The sequence below is a fragment of the Podarcis erhardii genome (genome assembly GCF_964252035.2).
Source record: "Podarcis erhardii genome assembly, chromosome: 12".
NCBI classification, from domain to species: domain Eukaryota; kingdom Metazoa; phylum Chordata; class Lepidosauria; order Squamata; family Lacertidae; genus Podarcis; species Podarcis erhardii.
The window spans coordinates 33,857,933-33,885,596 of record NC_138513.1 but is presented as its reverse complement, the minus strand read 5'-3'; the positions used below and the strand labels follow the sequence as shown (position 1 = coordinate 33,885,596).

General features: G+C 42.3%; 1 protein-coding gene and 2 long non-coding RNA genes across 16 annotated transcripts in view; 1 reads left to right on the top strand and 2 right to left on the bottom strand.

Moving 5' to 3' along the window:
- LOC309325818 overlaps nucleotides 1-4,467 on the bottom strand; it is a 6,659-nt gene extending 2,192 nt beyond the window's left edge. The window contains exon 1 of the long non-coding RNA XR_014150039.1: nucleotides 4,344-4,467. This is a non-coding gene — a long non-coding RNA (uncharacterized lncRNA). The remainder of the gene's footprint in view (nucleotides 1-4,343) is intronic.
- The window catches only part of ZNF385D (zinc finger protein 385D), a 583,216-nt gene that overhangs the window by 475,353 nt on the left and 80,199 nt on the right, over nucleotides 1-27,664 (top strand). For 11 of the 13 annotated variants that reach the window (XM_081882143.1, XM_081882152.1, XM_081882148.1 and 8 more), the window contains one exon: nucleotides 22,120-22,230. The exons of the other annotated variants lie outside the window; for them this stretch is intronic. In XM_081882143.1, the coding sequence (XP_081738269.1) occupies nucleotides 22,120-22,230 (111 nt within the window). The remainder of the gene's footprint in view (nucleotides 1-22,119; nucleotides 22,231-27,664) is intronic. 13 annotated transcript variants of the gene reach the window in all.
- The window catches only part of LOC309325779, a 117,710-nt gene continuing 94,537 nt past the window's right edge, over nucleotides 4,492-27,664 (bottom strand). For both annotated transcript variants that reach the window (XR_014149995.1, XR_014149996.1), the window contains exons 3-4: nucleotides 6,435-6,478; nucleotides 4,492-4,564 (exon numbers count right to left, since the gene is read on the bottom strand). This is a non-coding gene — a long non-coding RNA (uncharacterized lncRNA). The remainder of the gene's footprint in view (nucleotides 4,565-6,434; nucleotides 6,479-27,664) is intronic.

Sequence of the window (27,664 nt, the reverse complement as noted above, 5' to 3'; positions counted from 1 at the left end):
TTAATATCTACGTAATCCATATGTATAGGGGCATCACACTCGTCTTAATAGAAAAAAAAGTAATGCAATACTTCTCATTTTAGGCTTTCAGCTGTTTCTTTGGAAGGTGCAAGGCAAGAGAAACAGATGCTTTAACAAAGCTTCTTGAAGAAATACAATTTTATAATTTTGAATAAAGAGACATGGTGGGGGGGGTTGCTTTTCCAAATTGGGGAGTTGGAAGTTGAGTACGAACATTGAGAGTTAGAGGTTGGGTAGGAATTAGCTGCTTTCTTATTTCTATTGTTCTTGCAAAAAACAGCCTAGACGTTCACGTCTTTAGTTTTGCCTAGAACATATATATTTGCCTTTCTATTGTAGCGGGAAGCTGATTGTCTTTTATTTATGTGCTCCTCTATATGGATTAATTGTTGGCTGCAAAAGTTGATGTTTACAAATAGAACATTTTAAACAAAGTTCTAAATGAGAGGTTTTAACTTTAGATAGCTGTTCTCCCACAAACTGTGTAAACAGAGGGTTGGGTTCAGAGGTTCCCTTTCTCTGACAGGAGTCGTCCTTTGATGGAAAGATACCATTCATCAGAGGAAAGGAATGTTTGGATTCCACTCGCTGTAGTCTTTTTACCCCTTCACTAAAATATTACTGTTTTCATCTTTATGTGCTTAGAAATTAGGCAGTGAAAACTTCTGTTCTATTAGCTAAAGCAATTTGGGTTTAGGGATCTCATCTTGGAGCTTTAAAACTGGTCAATGCATTTTTTTCATAACTCCAGTCCTACAAAGCTCACTGTAACTTTCTGAATGCTAGGAGGGAAATTGCCAAGGTTCGTTTGGATGCAGTGGGAACTGAATGCATACCAAACTAGTTCATTTTGCAAAGAGGTCGATGTGAACTGGAATTAGCTCATTTTTTGACATCTTGAACCAAAGGTGTACCTTGGCAAAGAACTGTATTGGTGCCCCTGACAAGAATAAATCACTTTGCCGCAATAGCCACCTTAGAAATTACTACATTTTATGTGACCCAAGTACCCAAAGCATCCGTGGTGAGGGCAAGGAAGGGTGAAAAGATTTCACACCTTTGTGTCATGGTGCGAGAAGGATTGGAAGCTTTCCCCGTGTTTGATCTCACTGCGACAGCAGTGGTGTGACGCCACACACACATATGTAATATGCTACGTAGTCTGCTAGGTGATTTTTGCACACACAGCCTGAGCCTGCCTTTTTCAAGGAAAGGCAAGACTATATTATCCTCCGTCAAAACAGACATATTTGATGAAGATTTTGGCTTATTCCCATAGTAGGCAATCCTTCTCCAGCATTTGTTCCTGTACACTTTACTGGCCGAGGGAGCCGGTGTTTGGCTGCAGACAGCTTCCGGTTCATGTGGCCAGCATGACTAAGCCGCTTCTGGCAAACCAGAGCAGTGCACGGAAACACTGTTTACCTTCCTGCCGGAGCGGTACCTATTTATCTACTTGCACTTTGACGTGCTTTCGAACTGCTAGGTTGGCAGGAGCAGGGACCTTGCATCTAAATTTAAATGCATAAGGTATAAAATTAAACGTTTTTTAAAACGGTTTTGTTTTGTGTTTTTAAAATTGCTGCTGCTCCAAGTGGTAATAGCAGCAACTGCATTGGGAGGCTGGCCACGATTGTTGGATCCTCCATGATGCCCTGGTGCAAAGGTGCTGGGGGTCTGTGGGGGGTGACATCAAACACAAAAGAGGATGGAGAACTTTCAGAGAACTTACTTATGCAAACTTACTTTTTTTTATCTTGAGAGGGGACAAAAAGAAAAAAATATAGATTCTCTCCTTTCCCTGAGGGGAAAAAGCGTTCTGGGACATTTCTATGCAACTCAGTTCTAATTACTTGCCCAGGCCTGTAAAAATGCTGGAGAGGAGAAGATGGATGCAAAACAGTTGTCTAGCTGTGCTGCAGTATTAGTATGGAACAAGTCTCACACCTAAAAGACACTTTTTGTTCTGTATAAATACCTGTACCGTAGGATTTGATCATGCTGTAAGTCAGGCCTAGGCAAACTCCAGCCCTCCAGATGTTTGGGACTACAATTCCCACAATCCCTTAACACTGGTCCTGTTAGCTAGGGATGATGGGAATTGTAGTCCCAAACATCTGGAGGGCCGGAGTTTGCCCATGCCTGGTGTAAGTGCTGCATGCAATAACTGGTGTTTCATCCTTTCTTCTTCCTGCAGCTAGAACACGGGACAAATTTAAGCAGGGACGGTGTTCATATGTGAATTGCTGCTTTTAATTAAGTCTTGACATCATTCTCTACTGGGTACACAGAAATTGCCTCCCCATCAAAAAGCAGCAGCACTTTTCAATAAATTAAAGTTTTATGTCGGCTTCAAATTAAAGAGTCATTTCCAGGAGTTTGGTGCCTTGAAGGCATTGAGAGACTGCAGACTGTTTAGATATGATACTTTGAACTTCTCACAGTTACTTGAGCAGAACATATGCTTGTTGCGTGCTTCAATTAAATAGGCAAAAGCCCAGTTTTTGGGGAGGGAAAGTTTACACAGAAGGAGGTGGTCAGGATTACCACCAAGTGATGTCACTGTGCAGAGTTGAGAACATCCACTGCTATTTCCGAAAGAAAACAGGGAGGCAACCAATCTAAAATTATGTAGGTCGCATACCTTTTCGAGAAATGTTTCTATGATTTAATGAAGGTTGGGTAAAATTGATCCAATTAGAATTTCCTTGATATTTCTAGTATAGGGAAATAAAGTGCTGAAAACTAATGACAGATAATGACTCTTCCGCTGTAGTTGCTCTAGTTCCACAGGGTGGACAGGGCTGCCTTTTCCCCAACCTGGTGCTTTCCACATGCTTTGGACTACAATTCTCATCATTCCTGACAATTGAAGCCAGGCCTTCTTTTCTCCTCTCTATGAAGCTTCATCCCTATTGGTTCGTCTCGCCCTGTATTGTGTACTCCGACCAGCTGTTCCCTTATCTGCACAGGTCCATCTAACTGGAGGCAATGAACATAGCATGCAGAACCTTCTGAATCCATAAACTGTGGCACTTGCCCTTGAATATATTCTAATAAGCATGAAAGTAATCAGGCAATTCAGCTGATAAACAGAATGCCTCATTTAAAAGATGCACATAAAGTACGAAGAAAAAAAGGTCCCAAATAAATGAATCCGTCCTTTTTTTTCAAAATTAAAAGATGTGCCAATAATTGAGGGGGGGTGTTCCCTTATTTGTCATGTAAGCTACGCAGAGCTATAAGAACTGCTCTATATTGTGACGCGGGTGGCGCTGTGGGTTAAACCACAGAGCCTAGGACTTGCCGATCAGAAGGTCGGCGGTTCGAATCCCCGCGACGGTCCCTGCTCCTGCCAACCTAGCAGTTCGAAAGCATGTCAAGTGCAAGTTGATAAATAGGTACCGCTCCGGCGGGAAGGTAAACGGCATTTCCGTGCGCTGCTCTGGTTCACCAGAAGCGGCTTAGTCATGCGGACCACATGACCCAGAAGCTGTACGCCGGCTCCCTCGGCCAATAAAGCGAGATGAGCGCTGCAACCCCAGAGTTGGCCAAGGCTGGACCTAATGGTCAGGGGTCTCTTTACCTTTTATATTGCGTCAACGGGCAGCCAAACCATGGCTTATTATGTGAATGGGACCATACGAGCTCCAGGAGAGATCACAGCTGTTTTGCTCCTCCTCTGCCATTTTGCTGTTGTGCTATAATGAGCTCAGCCATAGTTTGGCTGTGTGTGTTATCCAAATCCAAACTCACACTTCAGCTTTCTGCAGGCTAACCAATAAGCCAAAGCATGGTTCATCTTAGAACAGCACAACAAAGGAACAATATGACAGTGGAGGAGTAAAACACTGATCTCCTTTCCAAGAGCGCAATACTTTCATGTTGTTGCTTAGCAGGGCGTGCAATCCAAGCCAATGTAATTCTTTTTTCTTTGCTTGACTCTTTTGGCAGTATCATAGATTCTTTACTCATTTATTTACCCAAAGGCAACTTAAGGATAAAGTTAGAAAAGTACATTAATATTTTTTAAAAATAGAATTTTAATTTATAAACTTGCAACAGTGCCTCTACTCAACGAATATTTGAAATTTAAATGCAAAGTCAGTGTCGCTAAAATATAAGACAATGCACCTAACCATTTAAATAATTCCTTTCATTTTTAATCGAATTGAATAATTCATTTCAGATTTTAATTACTCTGGAATGTTTCTATTCTCTATGCTACCATTTCCCATGCATGAAGAAAAGAAGAAATATGTCTAATGAAAATAGCCTTGGCTGCAATACAGTCCCTCCCCTGTGCAAAACAATGTGCTTACACAACACTGTGTACCAAAGCAGTGGGGAGCTCGTGGGACATTGGTTTTGGAATTCCTTCTCTGCACTTGTACTCCTCTTAATGCAGATAATCATAAATGTCTGAATGGAGATATCTTCCAGGCCTGCAGAAGAACAGAGGATTGATCTAATTCCTTCTCTGCACTTGTACTCCTCTTAATGCAGATAATCATAAATGTCTGAATGGAGATATCTTCCAGGCCTGCAGAAGAACAGAGGATTGATCTAAAGAGGGATTTGTATCTTGTGTATTATTAGGATTGTTTGAATCTCAGTAATCTTGGATTCTGTTCTGAAGAAAAACCAGTGTTTCATAAACTAGTGACTTGCATTTTACTTGGGTATCTGGGTTGTTTTTTTTTTGGTTTTTTTTTGGAGGGATGTGTGTGTCTGTTTTAGTTGTGGGTTGTGTTTTGCCTGTTCTTTGAGGCAAGGGGGGGGGGTTCTGAGCACCACCAGTTTTTCTTCTGTGAAACTGATATTTTGTGCTGCCCATAACACTTTTATGAAAATCCAGACCAGCTCTTGGGCCTGAAAAATACCTGCATTAAGTCAGCTTTTAAAACCTCCTGAATCGGGACATCCTGATTCAGATGTTGATATCTCCCCACAGTGATGAGATCAAAAAAGTGGAGAAACTGAACAAGCCAACACAACCCGAGGCTCCCCTTGAATATTGTGATGGATAACAAGATAAGATCCCAACTATAGCAAGCATACATCTAAGATTACTTTTTCCACCATCTCCTACTTGACACTTTGGTTATTAGCTGAAGTGGACGTTATCTCCAAGTTCATCTGTGGTGGAGATAACTTGCTTCCATAATAAAGGTTTTTCTCCAATTTCAGTCCCAGATGACAGTTTCTTGTAAACTGACAAACTAAACCCAGTGTACCATCTGGTACCAACCTGTAGGACAATCCATTAACAACACTGTCCATTGCAAATTTGGCCTAGTTGGGTTGTATATTTTTCTCACCACAAATTATTCTTTACAGAATAATGTTAATTAGTAAGTGATAGATAGAAAGATTGCCAGGGACAGCCCATTAATTCCATTTACCTTAATAGCACTTAGATCTTAGCTTGCTGTACAGCTGTATTCAGACTGGATTATAAATGTAATTTTTTGCATCATTAACTTGCCTGATTAATCTTAGACAGCAAAAGCATAATTATAGAAATACGAGACTTTCAGCATGCTGGTTTGAAGATCTGGGTTTTTCCCTTGTTTGCATCAATGTAAGTGCTGTCGATGAGAAGAGAAGCCAGATACCCTTTCTTTCTTAACAATTAACCTGCATCGTGTACCAGTCATTTCTCATTTTTGTGCCCCTCCCTCCCTCCATGGCAGCATACCATGTCCAGCTTTTAACAAGTGCAATTACAGGGTATTTGTATAGTAATTGACCACCATTAGCAATATGTTCATGCTGTTCAAGGAGCATTAATGCAACAGCAAGTTGTACATTTCTTAGTACATCGCGTGTTCTCTAATTGTAATTTTCTGGTTGTTGGATGTGAGATAATCAGTCTGGGTTCTTCTGAATGCTACGTTTATGATCTACCCCTGAGCTAGTGCCTTCTCAATAATTTAAGATGTTCCAGTTGGAATGATCTGAAGACCTGTTCAGACTGCTAGGCCACAGCATGTGGGGAGGGTAGGCTTAATCTATCTTTCTCAAGCTGATCTCCCTGCAAAAAATACCCCTCCATCACATTGCAATCAGTGGCAGAATTAGGAAAGTGTGACTGCCGTGGAACCTCGGGGGCGCTACAACTATTATTTAGAATGGAGTGTGAGAGGTGGGGGTGAATTTTGGTGTTGTCCAGCGTGTTGTTGACATTTGGGACCCCAAGCTCCTCCACTGCTACAATGAGACCTGGTCAGGGTGGGAGGAAGGTCCTATTTCACCAGTAGGAATTACCCCCCCCCCCAATTGCTTGCATTGCAAATCTGATCCCTCCCATACCTTTACTTAAAGAAAGAAAACCCCAAATTACTTTTTTAGCTACCTATGTTAGTAAAACACAGTGCTGTTTTTCTAGAAAAAGAGGTACCGCAACTCACCAAGAATGCTTCCCTTGTTCTCTTATGATGGCAATGGCACCCACCTAAGAAAAAAAAAGCCCTGGTAAAACATAGTCTGATCCTGAAGTTATGGAGTACTTGAAATCATGGTTACATTCAGGCATAATAGGAAACCATGGTTTCCCAAGATGTTGCTAGACTACAAATCCCAGCGTCTCTGACCATTGGCCATGCTGGCTAGGGCTGATGGGAGTTATAGTCCAGCAGCATGTTGAGGGCCACAGGTAAGCAATCGTCCCTTCAATATAGGCATGAGCTGTGTCAAGCCTAGGGCTCACACACTTCCCCTTCCTTCCTCTCTTCTTCCTGCAAGGCTCTATTTGAAACTAGCCACAGTTCTCCTTGGGATATCTCAGCTTGCGATATTCATATCATATCACAGCATGATATGAAACCATAGTGTGACCATGGGTTGTTCTCACTAACCACAGAAGTAGTAAAGTGGAGCTATATGATGGATATTGAAAACTTGGGTGACAATTCTAGTAAAATTACAGTAGCTTATACCAGTTCTTGTGGCACCATAGCCATTGTGCATTACTTTTCTGAAACTCTACTTTGAAAAAAGTTTCTTGGTTGTGTAAATGTTCAGTAGATTCTGGATTCGTTATTTGGGCTAACCTGTGAGAATATGTGAGCAGCATATGCCTGGTGAGAATGGGATGGGAAGATCCATATAATGACAGCGTGCTGTGCTGAGACTGACACTGATAGCGCCATTCTGCAGAATTATAATAGGATGCTCAGAGTAGCATAGTTTCCTGTCCAGTTCCAAAATCTCTCTATACTGAAAAGCACAACCTATATATGTTGCACATATACTGAATTCCCACACTGCCCTGTGGAGGGCAGCTGTTTTGCTTTTGTTTTCCAAAAGTGAAACCTAACATGTTACTACAGTGGTACCTCAGGTTACAGAAGCTTCAGATTACAGTGCTTCAGGTTAAGAATTTTGCTTCAGGATAAGAACAGAAATCATGCTCCGGAGGTACGGCAGCAGCAGGAGGCCCCATTAGCCAAAGTAATGCTTCAGGTTAAGAACAGTTTCAGGTTAAGTAGGGACCTCCGGAACGAATTAAGTACTTAACCCGAGGTACCACTGTACTTTAAAATATTTCACAACAGGCTATAAACCCATTCTTAGCTAACTGGTTGTAGCAGACAAGGGATCTGATTTACCCCACATCCTTGCATTTGTAAACACAGTAATAATTATGGAAAGTGCAGGCTGACACCATAGAGTAGACTACACAAACAGAGCCTGCATGACATGTTAGGAATCTTCAGTTCTAATGTTTTATGTTGAAACAGAAAAACAGAAACATGTTTATTTTGCCAGAGCTCCCCCAGGCTCTTGGCCCTGTTTACATTATTATTGTGGTTTGATTATGAAAAGGTCATGGGGGGGGGGCTGGTTCAGTCCAATTTTTTGTGTTGAATAAATCCTTGATGGTTTTATTGCTATACTGAACCTCCTTTGCAGTTCAGATGAGTTTGTCTCTCCAGGAAACTGTATGCTCTTAACAGCATTAGAAATGCTGCAAACTGATCCCTGGGGTTTCACAATAAATTTTGCTTGTTTGCATTGTTGCTGGTCTTTGGCTTCGCGTGCAGGCAACCAAAGTACAATTCACCTTCAGTCATAAGCTACATAGAATTCCAAGGCACGGACAATCAGATTTCTTCTCTAGCTGATTGAAAAACATGATAAAATGATCTAATACACTATATTTGAAGGATGCTTTGGGGAAGAGCAGAGGAGGAGGAGGAAGAGCAATAGAGTGTATTGTCAGTAGTGAAACTTGTTCAGAATGGAATATTGAAGGAAATGCTTCCATGATATGAAATACAAACCTATGTTTTATGTGAGGGACATACAATCCATTCTTGCATCCCAACATTTCCCCTGTGGTGCCATTCATATGCACCACATAGAGTACTTACAGATGTATACCAAAACCTTTGAGACTTTGTGCCATGCATTTTTTCCCACCTTTGATTCATGGTGTTGGAAAAGCAGGTAGAAATGTTTATTCATCACTCAGAATTCTGAAACCTGGGCTCATCCAATGAAATAACCAGGGCATCTGTGGATTCAGAACAGACAAAATGAAGCAATTTCTTCAGAAAAATTCCTACATTGCTCCCTAGTTGTGATCCTGAAGCGCACTGGGAGACAGGGAGGAAGGTCAGATGATGCTGCAAACGGAGAGACTGCCTTAAATAGGGATCAAGCCCTGCCCGCCTCTTTCAGATCACCTTCAGAACGAACCAATCAGAGCCAAGGATTTTCCCATTCTTGTCTCTCTTGCCCAATGGCTCAGTCTTTTAGGCACCATTTTAGGCCCAATGGCTCAGTCTTTTAGGCACCATCAGTGTCCAGTCTTTTAGGCACCATTTAGGCCTTTGGGCTGAATGTTCTTACGACTGATTGAACTGTTATAGGTGCTGTGTGGCTTCCACTTCATAGTAGGCAAAGAGAATGGAAGGATGCTATTTAAGCCCCTTACCATATTGAACCTTATTAATTGCAAGGAGACTGAAGAGTGGCAAACATGTTGCAACAGAAGCAGCATGGTTCTGCTAGATAAATAGGTTATCAATAGGTTTTTAATTGAAGGAGAACTTTTGTTGAGTTTGAAATGGATTAGGAGTTTGTGACTGAACAGATCTTGGATACAACCACAGAATCAAAGCCTTATGCTATCTTTTCATTATTCACCCTTGCTAACCATCTCGTTTTGTGTTTTTTTCTTTCGCTAAGAAGAGAGATAGTATCTTCTTTCTTTAAATGTCAGTTCAGAGATATATATATAAAGAAACTGAATGTATAGGACTTTAGAAGCATTGGGTCCAATTCTGCTTCTTATAGAAACCACATATTGCCTGATTTCATTTGTCTCCCTGATCGTTTTTGGCATTTAATGGGCAGCTAACATAGTTTTTAGAGCATATTTTTGGAAACAAGTTGTTATGTAGGATTTCAGGAGACATCACTCAACATCAGCTTCTTCAAAGGTGTATACTGTTCACACAGTATCAGGTACTGGACACACAAACACACTTTAAAATATATATGTATACAAAAATTGTATAAATACAAGGAATGTGCAACAGCCACAAGATTCGCCTTATATTGGCATCAGTAGTGATTCTGATCTTGTGATGAAAGGCAGTATATTAATGAAAATAAATAAATAACCAACAATACCTTTATTGTCATTGTACAACCTGTGTACAATGAAATTAAATGAGCCTCCCTCCCCGCCCAAACACTCAGTCTCTTATCAAACAAAACACTACCTTGCAAGTCAATTTTGCTGTGTTATTTTCCATTCAACAGCCCACGGATAGAAGCTATTTTTTAGCCTGTTGGTATGGCTGAATATACTTCTATATCTCCTGCCCGAGGGTAGAAGATTAAAGAGGTGATGGCCAGGGTGTGAGTCATCTCTGAGAATTTTTCTCGCTCTCCTAAGGCAACGATCCCTTGCGATGTTATCTAGCAGACTCAAGGGACAGCCCATGATCTCATGTGCTGTATTCACAACCCTCTGTAGAGACTTTCTATCTGTGCATGTCAGGCCAGCATACCACACTGTGATGCAATATGAAAGGAGACTTTCTATTGTGGTAAAAGGAGTTCATCAGTTGTTGTTTAACATTATTCTTTCGCAAGACTCTGAGGAAATTGAGTCTTTGTTGGGCCTCTCTGACCACCTGTGTTATGTTGATTTTCCAAGTGAGATCCTCACTAAGGTAAACTCCCAGGAATTTAAAGGAGGAGACTCTCTCCACACAGCCCCCCCCCCCAATATACAACAGGGCAGGTTCCCCTCTCTTTCTCCGGAAGTCCAACGCCATCTCCTTTGTCTTACTAATACTTGGTAAATAAATAAAACAATGAATTTGGAATTGCTCTGATTTTTCAGTTTGATTAGTTATTTGGATCTGAAGAACTTCTGTTAAAGCCCAAACCCTGTCCTTCCCACATTTACTATAATGGGGAACCTAAAACTGACTGTAGCTTCTTCACATAAGTGGATGAAATTTGCAGTCAAATTTGCAGCTCCTCCAGAGTGGATTAAGTCTGCCAAATTCCATTAAGATTCAGCCATGATGTGTGTGTGTGTGTGTGTAAGTGTAAGTGTAAGTGTAAGGTTTCTGCCAGAATTTGATGCAGTTGTAAGCATGGTTGCCAATTCTGAGGGGATGAAGCTTGCTGCATTTCAGAATGTCAGTTAAAGTGAACTAAATGCATGCAGCAAAAGAGGTATGGAAAATCTAAGAAGTTTAAAACAAATGGAATAAAACGTAACAATTAAAGCAGATGTTTGTTGAAAAACAGAAAGGGCTTAGTATGAAAAGGAGCAAATAAATCACAAGAAGCTGTACAGCTGAACATAGGGGGAGAAAAGGCAGAATGTCTCTACTCTCTTAAATTTTGCAAACATCCCTCCTACAAATCACTGTGATTGCAGTGCCCTGGGAATATCATTCACTGTGATTAAAACACAGACCTGTCCATCAAAATGAAATATGCCTCTACTTCTCTCCACTCCACCTCCTCTCCACTAGAGCTTAGTACCTTTTCCTAGTCAGCTAGGTTGGTTAGTTTGTTTTTTTTTGTTTTGTTTTTTGGTGTATGTGTGTTTTAATAAAACAAGATGCATTGTTCACTCTATTTTAAATGGCAAGTTGCTGTGTTCTTTTGGACACCCAAGTCCAGGCATAGGCAAACTCGGCCCTCCAGATGTTTTGGGACTACAACTCCCATCATCCCTAGCTAACAGGACCAGTGGTCAGGAATGATGGGAATCGTAGTCTCAAAACATCTGGAGAGCCGAGTTTGCCTATGCCTGCCCAAGTCCATAGAGTGATTCAGGAAATTAGACGGTCTTTGATCCACCTTGTGATGCCTTGTGAACTACGCAATCCAACCTTGGACTGTAGAAACCTCACCTGAATCACTCCCAATCACCTCATAATCTAGGCTGAACACTTCTGTTCATGCTACCTGAAGTAGATGGCAGTGACACTGAAAAAAGCCAGGATCTTGCAGTCACAGACAATATTTTGTCTCGCTGTTCCTCTAATGGTGTGATGGAGAAGCAAGAGCTTCAAGGCACATTCTTCAATCAGCAGAGTTCCCAGCACAGGGAAGGACGAGACAGTATGAGCTACATTGTAAAGAGTTTTATTTTCTAGCTACGTAGAACAGAAAAGACATCCTCTCTCTATGAAAGCAGAGAGCAACCGAACAAAGGAACAAAGGAAACAGGAAACCACTAACGTCACATCCTGTCTCCTATCCCGTGAGACTGCAAGGTCGCTAGAATGTAAACAGAGTCCTGTGACTCCACGCAGCTGCACAGTGATAACAGAAACTAGCACACCTTGCCTCCACCTAATGCCTGTCTCACTTCTGACACCACAGGCTGTTCACATGGGGTGTAATATTGGGACTGATTTACTTGTGAACAGTCCAACATGCATAGGTTAATATCATGTGGTCAAGTTCCCAGAGGTTAAGGTGTATTTGGGGGAGATGGTAAAGTGTATTTTGGGTGTTACTTCAGTTGTATTTTGCAGTAAGTCTATGATGCTATAAATAAATATGGTATGGTATGGTATGGTATGGTATGGTATGGTATGGTATGGTGGTATACGCTTCTTTCTCCTCCCCATAATATGTTGGGAAATAATCAGACAAGGTCTTTTAATGATTGTCAGGTGCTACTATTGTTTTATGGTGTTTTGTGTTATTTTGGTGGTGTGGTGTTTTTTACTTTAATTATGTATTGTGTTTTATCTACTCGAAGCTATCTTGTGGAGACATGACCCTAAAAGGTTGCCTAGAAAACCTTTAAACAGAAAAAACCCCTGAAGACTAATCCCATCTGCCCTATTGGTAGGCATCATTGTTTAAATACTCAGCGCTGGCTGTATTTTACATTTCCATCGCAATAACGGCACAGTATTTTATTAGCCTTGTATGAATCATGATAGGCATAGGTGCTAGTAGGACCTCCCCCCCCCCCCAAAAAAAATAGTTTGTAGCAATATTTCTATTTAGATAATCACATTTCTGAAGTAGCTGTGTACATAGTAAATGGTCCCTGAAGACCTTTAGTCATTCACAGGAATATTCCCTGTAGGGCCCAGTTGCACAGAAATTAATAAAGTCCATACAGCAAGTTCTATGTCTGGCAAAGGTACTGTATTAGTTTGCCATGAATGATTAAAGGCAGTGCTGTCATTAAAAGCCAATTACTGCATTTGGTCTAGCTCTAGGAAGATCTTTCACATGTAAAGCATCCCACTGGGAACTGTTATGTAATGATCATTACCCTTCGCAGCTTTTTGTTCCGAAATTCACAATAAACTTGAAAACATTCATGACACATTAATTGTTATTTCAATCTCTTATTTTTTTGCCCGTCCAAGTAAGCATAGAATTTGCTTGTTTGGGAGCCAGTTTCTGGGGAATTCTGATGTGTTGGATGAAATCCAATCGTCATACCTTTGATGTTTTGTTGCATGTGTGTGTAACAGAATATGCCCCATCGTACCGTTTAATTGGCATCTACAGTAAGTAACCCTTTGAAGTAAGCAGCCAAATAGCATAGGCATGCACAAGATAATTAAGTGTTGGAGAGTAAATGTATGTGATCATGACTGCACCCACACTGGTTGACGTTGACCTTTGACTAGTGCTATTACTGTGTCACTACAGGTAGAGGGATGCCTGAATTAGTGTGGCCACTGGCACATGGCCAAAAAGAGTAATTGCAAGAAAAGAGTCCCGAGGAGAACATGGATTTGCACAGTGCAGGGAACTTCTTCAAACAGAGGGTTGTCTTCGGACAGCACTTCAAACAGAGGGCACTGTAAAGCAGGACCCTTAGTCACCTTAATTTGAATGCTTATGCAATTATTTTTTAAAAAAATAAATTAAAAAATTAAATAAAAATAAAAAACAGCAACTCCCTGCAGTTGAAGTATTAGTACATCATGGAGAAACGTTCAAGTTCATCCCCTTGTCTGCTGCACTGGTGTTACAGGGAGTAACTCTAATGGAAGGAGATATTCAAAAATAGCTACCCCCAAAAAAACTTCAGCTTGAAGTGGTAGAACCAGCATTCTGTCCCCTCATTTTGCTGAACACAAGAAGCACGCTTCTGCTTCGCAAATTTATCCCCCCCTCCTGTTTCCATGTGTTCACACTGGGATTTAGTTGATGGTGTGGTTGTGAGCATGGGAATTAATAGGTGTGTTACCCAAAGTACAAAATGTTAACATTTAATGTAATAATTTAAAAGCATACAAGAAAGTGGTTGTGAAAATTAGGAAAGAATTTTTGATGATGTAGTGATATGATAGTTTAAGTACCTCTAAAACGCCATTTTCATGAAGGGCATCTGCTTGGTTTATCATAAGGCTTCAGATACTAAGAGCTTTAATATGAAAAAGTTGAACACTACAGAGTTTGAGGTGGCTTTGTAGGTACGGAAGGGGTGGGGAGATTGATTGCCTTCACAAAAAGAGGAACATTTAAGACACCAGCTGCTCATTATGTTGCTTTATCTATAGATGACAGATTTTTTTTCCTGGCTGAATTTGATGGCTTCAAACAGATACATATTTCTATCTCAAATGTGTGAGAAGCAGTTTATCATAGTGTTAAACTTTTCATTGATACGACCAGAAGCAGCGATTCACAAAAAAATATGTAAAAATGCTATAACTTATTATGTAGAATTTCAAATCCCTGCCTAATTATTTATCATAATTACTGAAGCAACACTGAATAAATCAGCTATAAAGGAATGAGTCATGCATGACAGCACATCTAGAACATGCATTTTTAAGAGCTTTGCATCATTGGTTCTCATCTGTATTGAAAATGAGTTTATAGGGATTTGTTTTTTCTTCTATTATTAGGTATTTTGACAAGCAAGTTCCCTCTGCTGGCTCCTTTCTTTATTCCCAGTGTTGATTATTGATCTGGTAGATAGAGTACTGAGAAAATCAGCTGTGTTTCACAGGCATAGAGATGTCCTGGGTAACATTATGTGCGTTATTAGAAGTAATTATTAACATGACCATGTGGATCGACAGACCAGGTTATCTGCTGATTGCACACAATGTAGGCACTCCCTCTCATTAGCAATGCAAACTTTACTTAGCGTGCTCTGTAGCTATATCTGTGGTTTGATAGCTTTAAAATCTTAATGTTAATATTCAGCTATGTGAGCTCTGCTCATGTGACATATCTGTGGATATGAACATGCAGATGGGGAGAAATGGAGCTAGGTCCACTGGCCTCATGCATGCTCAGTAAAAATCTGTAGATCATGTTTCCAAATTCTACATATAGGGCCAATGGAAATGATCTTAGCTATAGTTTGTTACAGGGTCACAGGTGGCGCTGTGGTCTAAAACACTGAGCCTTGGGCTTGCCGATCAGAAGATCGGTGGTTTGAATCCCCATGACGGGGTGAGCTCCCATTGCTCGGTCCCAGCTCCTGCCAACCTAGCAGTTCGAAAGCACGTCAAAGTGCAAGTAGATAAATAGGTACTGCTCTGGCAGGAAGGTAAACGGTGTTTCCGTGCACTGCTCTGGTTTCAACAGAAGCAACTTAGTCATGCTGGCCACATGACCTGGAAAAACTGTCTGCGGACAAACGCCGGCTCCCTCAGCCAGTAAAGCGAGATGAGCACCACAACCCCAGAGTTGTTTGCGACTGGACTTAACTGTCAGGGATCCTTTACCTTTACCTTTTTTAGTTAGTTACATTTAATGAACAGGGCTGCATAGTTATGTTTTTTTCTTGAAGAAGAGACTAAAGACAAGAAATTATCTGATAGATGTTGTAGGTATAATGCTGGAGATACTTTATTGAGATATATGGTATGGGCATGTGTCACAGCCACCCAGGTGGGTCCCAGCTCACGAGAGACCTTACTCCGTTATAGTTTACTTACAGGAAAAGTTTATTGAAGATAATTGCTTCTTTCACAGTTCAGCATTGTGGCTGTACGTCTGTCACGTTAGACCGCCGAAGTCCCCCTCTGACTCCTCCCCTCCTCCACACCAACTTAATAGCCTGGCTCTAGACCACCTCTTCCTCTCCTTTCTTTTCCGCAGGGTCTTTCTGCCCCCCTGGGTTCTCTCTTTCCGGGATTCGCCTGAGGCTGAATCCTCTGCCATCTCCTCACTTCTCCCAGAAACCCTGACAGCATGCTTTTGGTCTGAGGTGGTTGTCCGTATCGATTTTGTACTGGTGAAATCCTTTATATCCATGGATATCCATGTACTTTAAAATTATATTCATGTAGTATGAGATTCTGCCCTTCTCCTGCCTTTAGTGTTTTTAGTCAATGAATGCTTATAGAGAAATTTACAACCCTCAAACGGCTTCAAAATGACCCAGGATTCCTTTCTCTAAACAATGGACGTGTGTTGTTTTGAACTCATTCTATGAGCTTCCTTTGTATGTGGGTCACTCTAGATTTTTCTTTAGATTCAGACAATGGAGAATTACTGGTACTTTGAAGCTGCCCACCCGAGCACTCCTGTCTTTCCTGGTGCAGAAGTGATTGTTGGCCAGAGAAATAATTGACAAATCTGGGGTGTATTTCAGTAAAGCTATGGCTGTGTGACTAAAGTAAAAGGGAGCAGCAAACGTAGAAATTCATGGTTTTCCCCATTCAGATTTGATTTAATCCCCCCCACGTTACCTTTTCAAAAATACAAATAAAACTCTTACCTCCATAGCACCCTCCAACATTCCTCATGAAAATAGAGTCATTTCATTCTAAACCACAGAATATCCCTATTTTCGTGCAGAATGTTGGAGTGTATCACTATCCATATTTTGAGAGGGGGGTACAGTGGTACCTCGGGTTACATACGCTTCAGGTTGCAGATTCTGCTAACCCAGAAATAGTACCTCGGGTTAAGAACTTTGCTTCAGGATGAGAACAGAAATCGTGCTTCGGCAACATGGTGGCAGCAGGAGGCCCCATTAGCTAAAGTGGTCTTCAGGTCTTAACAGTTTCAGGTTAAGAACGGACCTCCGGAATGAATTAAGTACTTAACCTGAGGTACCACTGTATTGTGCTTGAGAATAATGAGTTACATCAGCTCTGCAAATTCACCCAGTGTTGATATTCTACATTTGGGGGTGGGGGGGGATCTGAGAGAGGGAGGAGTAATGCACAACAACCCTGAAGTACACTCGTGGTAATCCAGTCTCTTGGTGTGATGGTTATTTTTATTTAATAAAGAAAATTTGGTGTATGTGTGGCCAGGGTAGGAAGGGGAAGTTGATAGTAGCAGTAACGTATGGAGTGTGTGTGTGTGTGTGTGTGTGTGTGAATAAATGCTTTCCCACCCTTGAGAGAAAAATAGGCCAATCCTTGGGGATGGGCTGTTGTTGCTGGTTTAAATTCTTAAATGGGTGTATCTAGGACAAAGCTTCAAAGCCTGTTTTACTCAAAAATAGAAAAAAGAACAAAAGAGAAGGGTGGCTTTTTGACCTTTGCTGAGAGTATTGCTGCAGTTATTATGAGGTATAAATAAATAATCACAACACATACTCTTAGAATACACTGCTTGCTGTTTAACAGTTTAATCTGGAATTTATCCAAGCATGTGCACCTGAACCTTGGTTGCTGTAAATCTTAATTCTCTTTTGACTCCTGACCTCTTCAATCAGAAACTGCATGCCTGATCTTGCAATGAACGTAGCATTGCTAGCCTAGGAGCAATTGAACAAAGACCTACAGTGATGTAACCAGTTCACAACTCATTAAACTTGGGTTGTTTACATGGGTCAAGGTGGGCATTGGAGGGGAGCAAAGCTCTTGCTTTTTGACAGGCATACATTCGATAAGTTAGGCATACAAAAAACCTGCATAGTGAAAGTGGGAAGGGATTTCCACAATGTCACAAAGAATGTCCTCTCCCAGGCTACCACCCCCCAAGCTACCTAGTATGGCAAAACTACCAAGAGGCCCCCTCTGTCAATCTTAATATTTCAGAAGGTCTGTAGGAAGGACACCATCAATTAGATCAGGCATAGGCAACCTCGACCCTCCAGATGTTTCGAGACTGCAGTTCCCATCATCCCTGACCACTGGTCCTGTTAGCTAGGGACCATGGGAGTTGTAGTCCCAAAACATCTGGAGGGCCGAGGTTGCCTATGCCTGATATACATGGTTGGTTAGAGTGTGGTGCTGGCAATGCCAAAGTTGAAGGTTCGATCCCCGTAGGGGGCAGCTGCATTGCAGGGGGTTGGACTAGATGATTCTCAGGTCCCCTTCCAACTTTGATTCTGTGAGATGGAGGCTAAGTTGTTTAGGGCTTTAAACATTCATTTGAAAATCCTTAATTGGAAACGAAGTACCCCAGAAAGTATTTGGGGTCTTTTGGGGGGGGGGGAGGTGACCAGTTGATGTTTCCAAGTTATCTTCAGTGGCAGACCCATGTGGAGTGTAGATCAGAGAGTATAGTGGCTTTTGCCAGTGGAGCAAAATACATGCCACCTTTATTCTATGTTGCAGAGTTGGTGCTTTGGCAGACATAGCTATAAGGCTTAGTCTTACTGGCTTTAGGTCAGCAGCCATTTTTGGAAGTTTCCTTGTAGGCAGCTACAAGAAAGTCCTAAGGATGACTGAGAACTCTTGGATATACTTGGGCCCATCACTTGTGGGTTTAGTTTCTCTTTCACCTTTCTTCCTTTCTTCTGTTGTAGCAAGTAATATTAAGTAAATGATCCAGTTTAAGCCTACAGCTGTGTTTGTCTTACCTGTGTTGAGACGACAGCCTACCCTGCAACAATTACTCAGGCAAATCCTGTTGGCTCCCTGCTACTCAGATGTAAGCCACATTAAGTTTAATGGAATTTACCCCCACGTAAGTGCATGTAGGCTTTCAGCCTTTAAAAAGCACCTAAACGGAACAAACGTGGTGATGGAGGGGGTTACAGAATAAAGATACTATTGGCAATTCATAGCATAGCATTCATATATTCCCTTGTGCTTTTCACATGGTTAGAGCCCAAACACCATTTGATGAGACTGAAAAATGGTTATAGAGAACTTGCAAGATTATATGCATGCTGCACTAAAACCAGGAGGTTATTCCAAAAAAAGGGATTTCAGGATTTCAAATGCAGAGGCAAGGGCTTTGAATAAACATTTAGGGGTTTCACATGCAGGTTCCTGGAAAAGTTAGAAAAAAGAACAAGGAACTATAATGCCTGCTATCTTTATATACAGATTGTTGAGAATATGTTTCTAAATAATCAAACACTTATCAGATTTCTAATATATTCCGCTTTATCTGTCCTGATGGTCCATTTCTTTTACTTTGTTCTTCTGATTCAAGCAGACCATTCATATTCCCTGCCCTTTTTTATCTCAGTTTCTCAGAGTTCACAAATGTGTATGGGTGAGAGTATGTGTGGTCCACTTGCCAGCATCCCTTTCCTGTAACAAACATTTGGGCACTTACCTAATATTTATTTAAAACTTTATGGGTTGGCAGCCTTCCCCTCCCCCTCCCCACAAAACTACTCTAGGAGAAAATCCCAGAGCCTAATATAATTCTAGTGCACTCACCCTCACTTGCCTGTCTGCCCTGACTTTGTTAGGGACTGGGATTTATGGAGTTATATTTGGAAAAGCAATTCTGACTTGCTGTATCAAACAGCAATTGGCAGAGTACAGATTTCTGCATCTGAACCGGCTTTTCTTAATCACTTTGGCTGCCATCCAAACCTCTTTGCATATAGAACTACAAGCACAAATCATGAGGTTCACATTTTAGAGATACATTTTGTAGCCTGTAGAATCCTAGATCCTTAATAAGAGAAATACACTTTGTGAGTACAGCATAGGACATTTTTGTGTGCTTCGGTTGATATAGGTAAGTCCAGTAGATTTTTCTGTTGGGATGCAGAATGGCATCTTCTGGAACCAGGGGCTAGATTATTATGCCTTTGATGTGCAGTCAGTCCCAGGTCATAATCAGTACCATAATAATAAATGTTCTCGTGTCCTATTTATAGTGCTTGATCTCAAGATATGTTTGTTTTTCCTAGAATCCCTTCCATACATAGAAAAGCTAGCTGACTCATATGTTTCATATCTGTGTTTGAAAAATGGTCATGGGTTCTGTTTTAAGAGATCATGAATGCAGAATTTGATTCAATGTGTTGGCATTAAATTCAGATTTAAGGGTGCTTGCAGTTATTGCTACTAGGGCTCAAATAGATACTAGGCCTGTATTCCTTTTTGCCACTGTTTTGAGGTTCACCTGATTTGGGATGGGCATTTCAGGCAAACCCCCCAAAAAGGAGTTAAAGGAACCCAAACTAGGTGGTATGAAGCGATTCCTGTCATTTGGAGTGGGGGTGGGAGACTTACCATAGAGACAACAAGGCTTTCTCTCAACCCCCCCCCCCCCCGTGTCATGGACTGGCTGAAAGCAGAGGAATGGTAGGAGGCACCAGCTGGTGAACCCCCAAGGAAAAAGAGCTCAGGCAGAGCCCAGGAATTGGTGTTGGGGGTGACAATGAGTGGTCAGCTGGAGAACAGGGGGAAGACTGGGAGGTGGTGGTGTAGAAAGCTGAAGAGGTAACAGGGTTTAGTGAGCAGGGAGAGTTTGTGGCAGAGAGAAGTCCGGAAGCGGAAGCAGGAGACGAGGGAGGCCAAGAAGCAGAGATGAGTGAGGCTGGTGAAGAAGCCAGGGTGCCGCCCCTTGCTGCAATGACAAGCCCCCCCACCCCGGTCTCCCAGAACCAGAGTATGAAGAGGGAGCAACAGAGACAGGCACACCAGCATAGTCTCAGGTTGCTTGGGAAAGACCCAGGGAAGACAGAGACTTAGGTAGCTATGGGAATGCAGGGACCTTCAGTCTCCACAACTGCCTCATAGGGGCCAGATCTGCTGAGAAGAGTTGCTGTGCTCATTAGGCCTGGCACTCCCTCCAAAATGGCTTGTGCCAATCCACCACCAGCAAATGGAGGTGGAAAATTGGAGGTCTCCATATACAGTCCTCTTATTCAGTTGTTCTGGAGAATTCAGATGTCATAACTCCAGATCCACTTCATTCCTGTGTTTCCTCTGTAGTCTTCCCATTTTTTCCAACTGCCACTTTTGTGGCCATTTTCAACTGCTTAGACAAGCATATCCCTATTGTTTTCCCTCTGTGGTAGCGACATGTGTGGTGATAGTTTCTTCTTCCATGCCTTTCTGCTTTCGTGTTATTTTATTACTGATTCTCCCTATTAGTCTTACAGGGGTCAGCAAATTTTTTTCAGCAGAGGGCCGGTCCACTGTCCCTCATGTGGGGAGCTGGACTATATTTTGGGGGAAAAAGAGAGAATGAATTCCTATGCCCCACAAATAATCCAGAGATGCACTTTAAATAAAAGGACACATTCTACTCATGGAAAAACACACTGATTCCCTGACCCAGATTTAGAAGGTGATTGGGCCAGATCCGGCCCCCAGGCCTTAGTTTGCCTACCCATGGTCTTTGAGAACAGAAAGTTTTGAGATTGCTTCATGAAGAAGCAAGGAAAGCATTTGTAGCTGAAATAGGTTGGCCATGTTGCAAAAATAAAGAACTTGTCATTTTTCTTTGCATCTGTGATATATTTATCCTTTTTTGCACTTCAAATAAAATGCAAAATATGTCTCTCATTGCTCAATAATAAATATTTAAACATCAAAAAATCTTAATGATTCAGAAATCTCGTGAAGCAAGCGAGAGCTAAGCGTAACTGCACAATGAGTCCTTGACACAACAATCCATTCTACTACTTGTTCCTTTCTATTTTCCCTTGAGTCTTCTATCTTAATTTGTCTTATAGCATGCTTCTTTCGCCATATTCTTCCCACTTGAGAGTTACTGCAGACACACACCAAAAAGAGCCAAGAAGGAGAAATGATCCCACTTTCTGTGCCAGAAAAACACAATATATGTGAAAGTTGAAGTGAGTTTCTTTAACGCTGAAGCAAGGGAGGAAACATTCATTCTTGTGTAGTAACTAACTAAAGTTAAGAAAGAACAGTCTGACATGTCAGAATGTTCAGCACATTTCTTTAGGATCCATCAATTTCTTGCAATGCGATTTTCCAAATTTGTGTCCGGTGTGCCCTTCAGAGCTCTTTGTTTCATTTACACCCAATTTTTATTTTTTGCTTAAAATAAAATACAATTGCTACATCAATACTGTACAGATAGAAAGAAAGTGGTATCTTGGGCTGCAATCCTGTGCACACTTATTTGGAAGGAAAGCCCCATTGAACTCCGTGATACTTACTTTTAAGAAGACTTACAAGGGTTGTACTGCTAATGTTTAAAATGAAAATAAGACTTTGGGTTGTATCCAGTGGGAGTCAAAATCCAGTGGGAGTGAAAATAAGACTTTGGGTTGTATCCAGTGGGAGTCATACTCAGCATAGATGAACTTGAATTAATGGACATGGCTAATGTAAGTCTGTTAATTTCAGTGGGTCTACTCTGTGTAAAGCTTGGTTGGATACGATCCATTGGCAGTGTGTAAATTCCATTAAGCATTGTTAGCAGAATTGGCAGACTTCCAAGAGAATAGAAAAGCTTTTATTTCTCCTCCTTTTGTTGCAGATGGACCCAATTCAAAAAGCTGTAATAAATCATACGTTTGGGGTTCCTCTTCCTCACAGAAGAAAGCAAATCATATCGTGCAACATTTGCCAGTTGAGATTTAATTCGGATGTAAGTAGATAATTTATATCTCCTTAAAAATATGTATGCATGAGATAATGGGTTTGGGTTTTTGCTTTGCTTTGCTTTGCTTTTTTGGCAATGGAAGCTGTATGATATTATTTCACATTTGCCTCATGGTTATGGAGCAATAATGTATATGATTACTTGATACTCATTGGCTCAGCTTTTCTCTTTCGGTTCTCCTTTCTGCAATTTCAGTTCTACAGCTTGAATTATATATAGCTATAGATAAAGTTATATGGAAGCCTGCTGATCATGGAGGGAAAGGAAGAGCAGATAGGTGCCTAGGCCGACTGGAAGAAAACAAACCACAGTGCCTGGGAAACTTCTCTTCAGCTGCACAGGCAAATGTGGTAGGGGGAAAAGGCTTGGGGAAGAGCTGGACATGGTTTGGGGGGCCGGTGGCTTGCCACTCGGATGTAACATTCCCGATATTTTCTCATGTGTGGAATACATTGGCATATTTTAGGGTTGCCATATGTCCTCTTTTTCCAGGACACGCCCTCTTTTTCATGGGAAGAGTCATCATAGCGATCCATTGTTAGAAGTCAGCAAATGTGTCCTCTTTTTTGCTCTTCAGAATATGGCAACCTTATTTTCTTGCTTTTCTACAAAGTCTGGCATATATTGGCAACTGAAAAAATATAGTGGTACCTCTGGTTACGGACGGGATCCATTCCGGAGACCTGGCCATATCCTGAAAAGTCCATAACTGGAGGCACCCTTCTGCGCATGCGCGCAGCATGCAGATCGCTTCTGTGCACACACACATGACGAAACCCAGAAGTATACACTTCTGGGTTTGCCATGTTTGCAACCCGAAGATTACGTATCCAGAGGGATATGTAACCTGTGGTACCACTGTAATGAAAAGGGGGGGGGGGAATACTAGGAAGTTGTTCATGTTAATATTCTCAGTGAATATCTGACGTTTCTATCAATATAACACAGAAAGCGTACAGAACATCAGAACATCTTGATATTCTGCCTTAGGAAGCCTAATCAAATATTGGAGAATGCCCTGCATTTATACAGAACACATAACTAATTTGAGAACATCCTAATACATTTTTGCACAGTTGGATATGCGATGGCTTCTGCTTTTATAGGCATGTGCTGCAAATTTTGAAACATTACCATATTTTTCCTAAGACATAATTTTAGAAGCTGGTAATAGTACTTGAACTCAGTCTGAAACTGGATGGCCCTAATGTTGTGCTGTAAAAACTATTTGAATACTTTAGCTCAGTTCATTCCCCACCCCCACCCCCCGCATCTAGAGCCAGGCAGAAAGTTCTCAGTTGAGAATGTTTGGCCAAATTGTGGATGGGGTGGGCTGATGGCAAGAGGTACATAAAAGTGAGTCGGAAAGGGCTGGGCAATGGGCTCTGCAGGGTGGTGAATGCTTCCCTCTGTGAGGGAGTCCTCCCAGCCCTGCTAAAAGAGGTGGTCATTAAACCGCTTCTTAAAAAAACATCTCTGGACTTGGCCGATACGGCCAACTATCACCCAATCTCAAATCTTCCATTCTTGGACAAAGTGATTGAACGGGTGGTTGCTGAACAACTCCAGGCTTGCCTGGAGGATGGGGACCATTTGGATCCCTTCCAGTTGGGGTTCAGGCCTTATCATGGGACTGAAACTGCCTTTGTCACACTGGTCGATGATCTCTGGCAGGCTAGGGACAAGGGTGAAAGCTGTTTCCTAGTTCTGCTGGATCCTTCAGCGGCTTTTGATGCCATCAATCATGACATCCTTCTGCACCGTTTAGAGGAGCTGGAGGCACTGTTATACAGTGGTTCCACTCCCTTCTCCTTGGCCATGTCCAGAAAGTGGTGTTGGGGGATGAATGTTCAGATCCCTGGGCTCTCACTTGCGGGGTGTCTCAGGGTTCCGTCCTCTACCCCATGCTTTTTAATATCTAATGAAGACAGGGGGCAGGCGTGTGGGCGTGGGGGACTCCCTGGTCCTGAATGGGGCAACTGTGCCCCTGAAGGAGCAGGTGCACAGCTTGGGAGTCATTTTGGACTCACAGCTGTCCATGGAGGCGCAGGTCAATTCTGTGTCCAGGGCGGCTGTCTACCAGCTCCATCTGGTATGCAGGCTGAGACCTTACCTGCCCACAGACTGTCTTACCAGAGTGGTGCATGCTCTGGTTATCTTCCGCTTGGACTACTGCAATGCACTCTACGTGGGGCTACCTTTGAAAGTGACCCAGAAACTGCAACTAATCCAGAATGCGGCAGCTAGACTGGTGACTGGGAGTGGCCGCCAAGACCATATAACACCGGTCTTGAAAGACCTACATTGGCTCCTAGTACCTTTCTGCGCACAATTCAAAGTGTTGGTGCTGACCTTTAAAGCCCTAAATGGTCTCGGCCGGTATACCTGAAGGAGCGTCTGCACCCCCATCGTTCTGCCTGGACACTGAGGTCCAGTGCCGAGGGCCTTCTGGCAGTTCCCTCACTGCCAGAAGTGAGCTTACAGGGAAACAAGCAGAGGGCCTTCTCGGTAGTGGCCCCCATCCTGTGAAACCACCTCCCAGCCAGATGGGCAGTGTAGAAATATGTGTGTGTGTGTGTGTGTGTGTGTGTGTGTGTGTGTGTAAAGGTAAAGGGACCCCTGACCATTAGATCCAGTCGTGACCGACTCTGGGGTTGCGGCGCTCATCTCGCTTTATTAGCCGAGGGAGCCGGCGTACAGCTTCCGGGTCATGTGGCCAGCATAACTAAGCCACTTCTGGCGAACCAGAGCAGCACACGGAAACGCCATTTACCTTCCAGCTGGAGCGGTACCTATTTATCTACTTGCTTTTTGACATGCTTTCGAACTGCTAGGTTGGCAGGAGCAGGGACCGAGCAACGGGAGCTCACCTCGTCACGGGGTTTCGAATCGCCGACCTTCTGATCAGCAAGTCCTAGGCTCTGTGGTTTAACCCACAACGCCACCCCTGTCCCATATATATATATATATATATATATATATATATATGCTTTCGTAGATTTTCACGGGTACAGGAATGCAGGTTTTGGTGTCCTCGGGTGTCTTCCCGTGTAAAAGTTGGGGTGTCTAGGCGACGTTTCGACGAGGTCTCACTCGTCATCTTCAGGCTGGTGCTTTCGGCTTCTTGTTACTGGAACAGAGCAGGATCTCAGTGTTTGAGTTCCTATAAATACTGTAGAGGGGGTGTGGTGTATAGCCTCCAATGTTCTGGGCAGAGAGGAAGTTCCCAGGCTAGTGTGCCTTTTCTTCTTTTGTTCCTTAATTACTTGAGAGGTATCTTGAGTGATTTCTTGAGTGATATCCTGAGTACCACTTAGGTGGGTCATTAGGTGTGGATTAGTTGTTAAAGTCTTTGTGTCTTGACCTCTTGAACTTTGTGAAGAGTTTTCCTGAGAAGATGGCTGTACTGTACTTAGTTGTGCTCTGGCTTGGCTTCGTGTATAGGGGCGAGCTGTGGTTTTGTGGCTTGTGTCAGCCAGGTCTGTGTAGGGATTGCAGGGGGGTGCAGCATCCGGAGGTGCCACCATGGATTGGCTACTGGATGGTGTCTGTAATTCATCTGTGGAGAGGGTCTGGGTTTGGGTCTGGTGTGGTTGATTGGTGTTGGCGTTCTGTGTGCCTCTGGATCTGGTGTCAGTTTTTGTGGGGAGGGCTAATTTCCAGATGTCTGGCAAGCGGGATGTGTCGTCACGCTTGTTCATGTTGTGAGGGTGTTTCTCTATCTCGATGGCTTCCATGATTATTCTCTTGTGGTGATGTTCCGTGTTAAAGAGCAATTTGGAATCTGCAAAATTAATTTCGTGTCCTGTTTCTTTCATGTGTTGGAAAAGAGAGGAAGTTTTTTCTTCTTTTTTGACGGCATTCTTGTGTTCTGCGATACGTGCATTTATTCGTCTGTTTGTTTGTCCAATGTACGTGGCTGGGCAGACTTTGCAGGGTATTTCATAGATCCCTTGGTTTTCCAACTGGATTTTATCCTTGGGGTTTCTGAGGATATTGGCTATTTTTTGGTTGGTGCAAAAGGCTGTTTTGATATTGTGTTTATGGAGGATTTTGCTAATTTTATCTGTAGTGCCCTTGATATAAGGAAGGAGGGCCATGCCATTGTTTTCTTCTGTGTCTTGGTTTTTGGGGGGTGTTTCCTTTTGGATTAGCTTCGTAATCCTGTTTTGCTGGTATCCATTGGCAATTAACACGTTTGAGAGATTCTGTAACTCAGTTGTCAAGTGGTCTTTGTCAGCCAGGCGTTTGGTTCTGGAGATGAGAGTCTTGGCTACGGAGTTTATTTGTGCAGGGTGGTGGTGTGATTGTGCATGTAAGTAGCGGTTGGTGTGTGTTTTTTTCCGGTAGATAGTGTGTCCTAGGGAGCCATCAGGTTTTTTGTAGATTAGGACGTCAAGGAAGGGAAGTTGGTTGTTGGCTTCTATTTCCATAGTGAATTGTATTTTGGGGTGTAAGTTGTTGAGATGTGTGAGGAAGCTATCCAGTTTTTCCTTCCCGTGTGGCCAAATTACAAAGGTGTCGTCAACATATCTGAGCCAAAGTTTGGGTTTGTGTTCTGACTTGTCTAAAGCATTGGTTTCAAAGTGTTCCATGTACAGGTTTGCGATGACCGGTGAGAGGGGTGATCCCATAGGTGCTCCTTCTATCTGTTTGTATCTTTGTCCATTGTGGATGAAGTACGTGTTGGTTAGGCAGTGGTTGGTCAGGTCCAAGATGTATTCGGGGGGATTGTATTTGTTTTGAATAGCTGTCAAGGCTTCATTAATGGGCACTTGTGTGAAGAGAGATACAACATCGAAGCTCACAAGTAGGTCATTAGGATGTAGGTTTTGCTTCTTGATTGTTTCTATGAACTGGAAGGAGTTTGGTACGTGTGAAGAGATGGATTCTGCATAGGGCTGAAGTTGCTTGGCGAGAAATTTAGCGAGATTTTGTAGAGGTGAGCCTATGGAGCTGACTATTGGTCTGAGTGGTGTTCCTTCTTTGTGTATCTTGGGGAGGCCGTAGAGTTTGGGGCATCTGGATGATTTTTCTCTGGGGATGATTCTTAGCTGGATTTCTTCACTGATAGGAGAGGCTTTTATTTTGGATTTGGTGGTTTTTTCCAGGTAGGTGGTGGGATCTGTTTTTATAGGTTTGTAGGCAGGATCTTGGAGTAGATTTGATAGTTTTGCTTGGTAGTCCGATGTGTTCATCACCACTGTGGCATTACCTTTGTCTGCTGGGAGAATGATTATGTTGTTGTCTTTCCTCAGGTTGGTGAGTGCTTTCTGTTCTTCTTTGTGTAAATTGCTTCTGGGTGGTTTGCTGGAGCAGAGGATGTTGGTGACTTCAAGTCTGATTTTATTGGCTTCATCTGGGTTGATTTTGGTTAGGCTAGCTTCGACTCCGCATATGATGTTTTCCGTGGGGATGC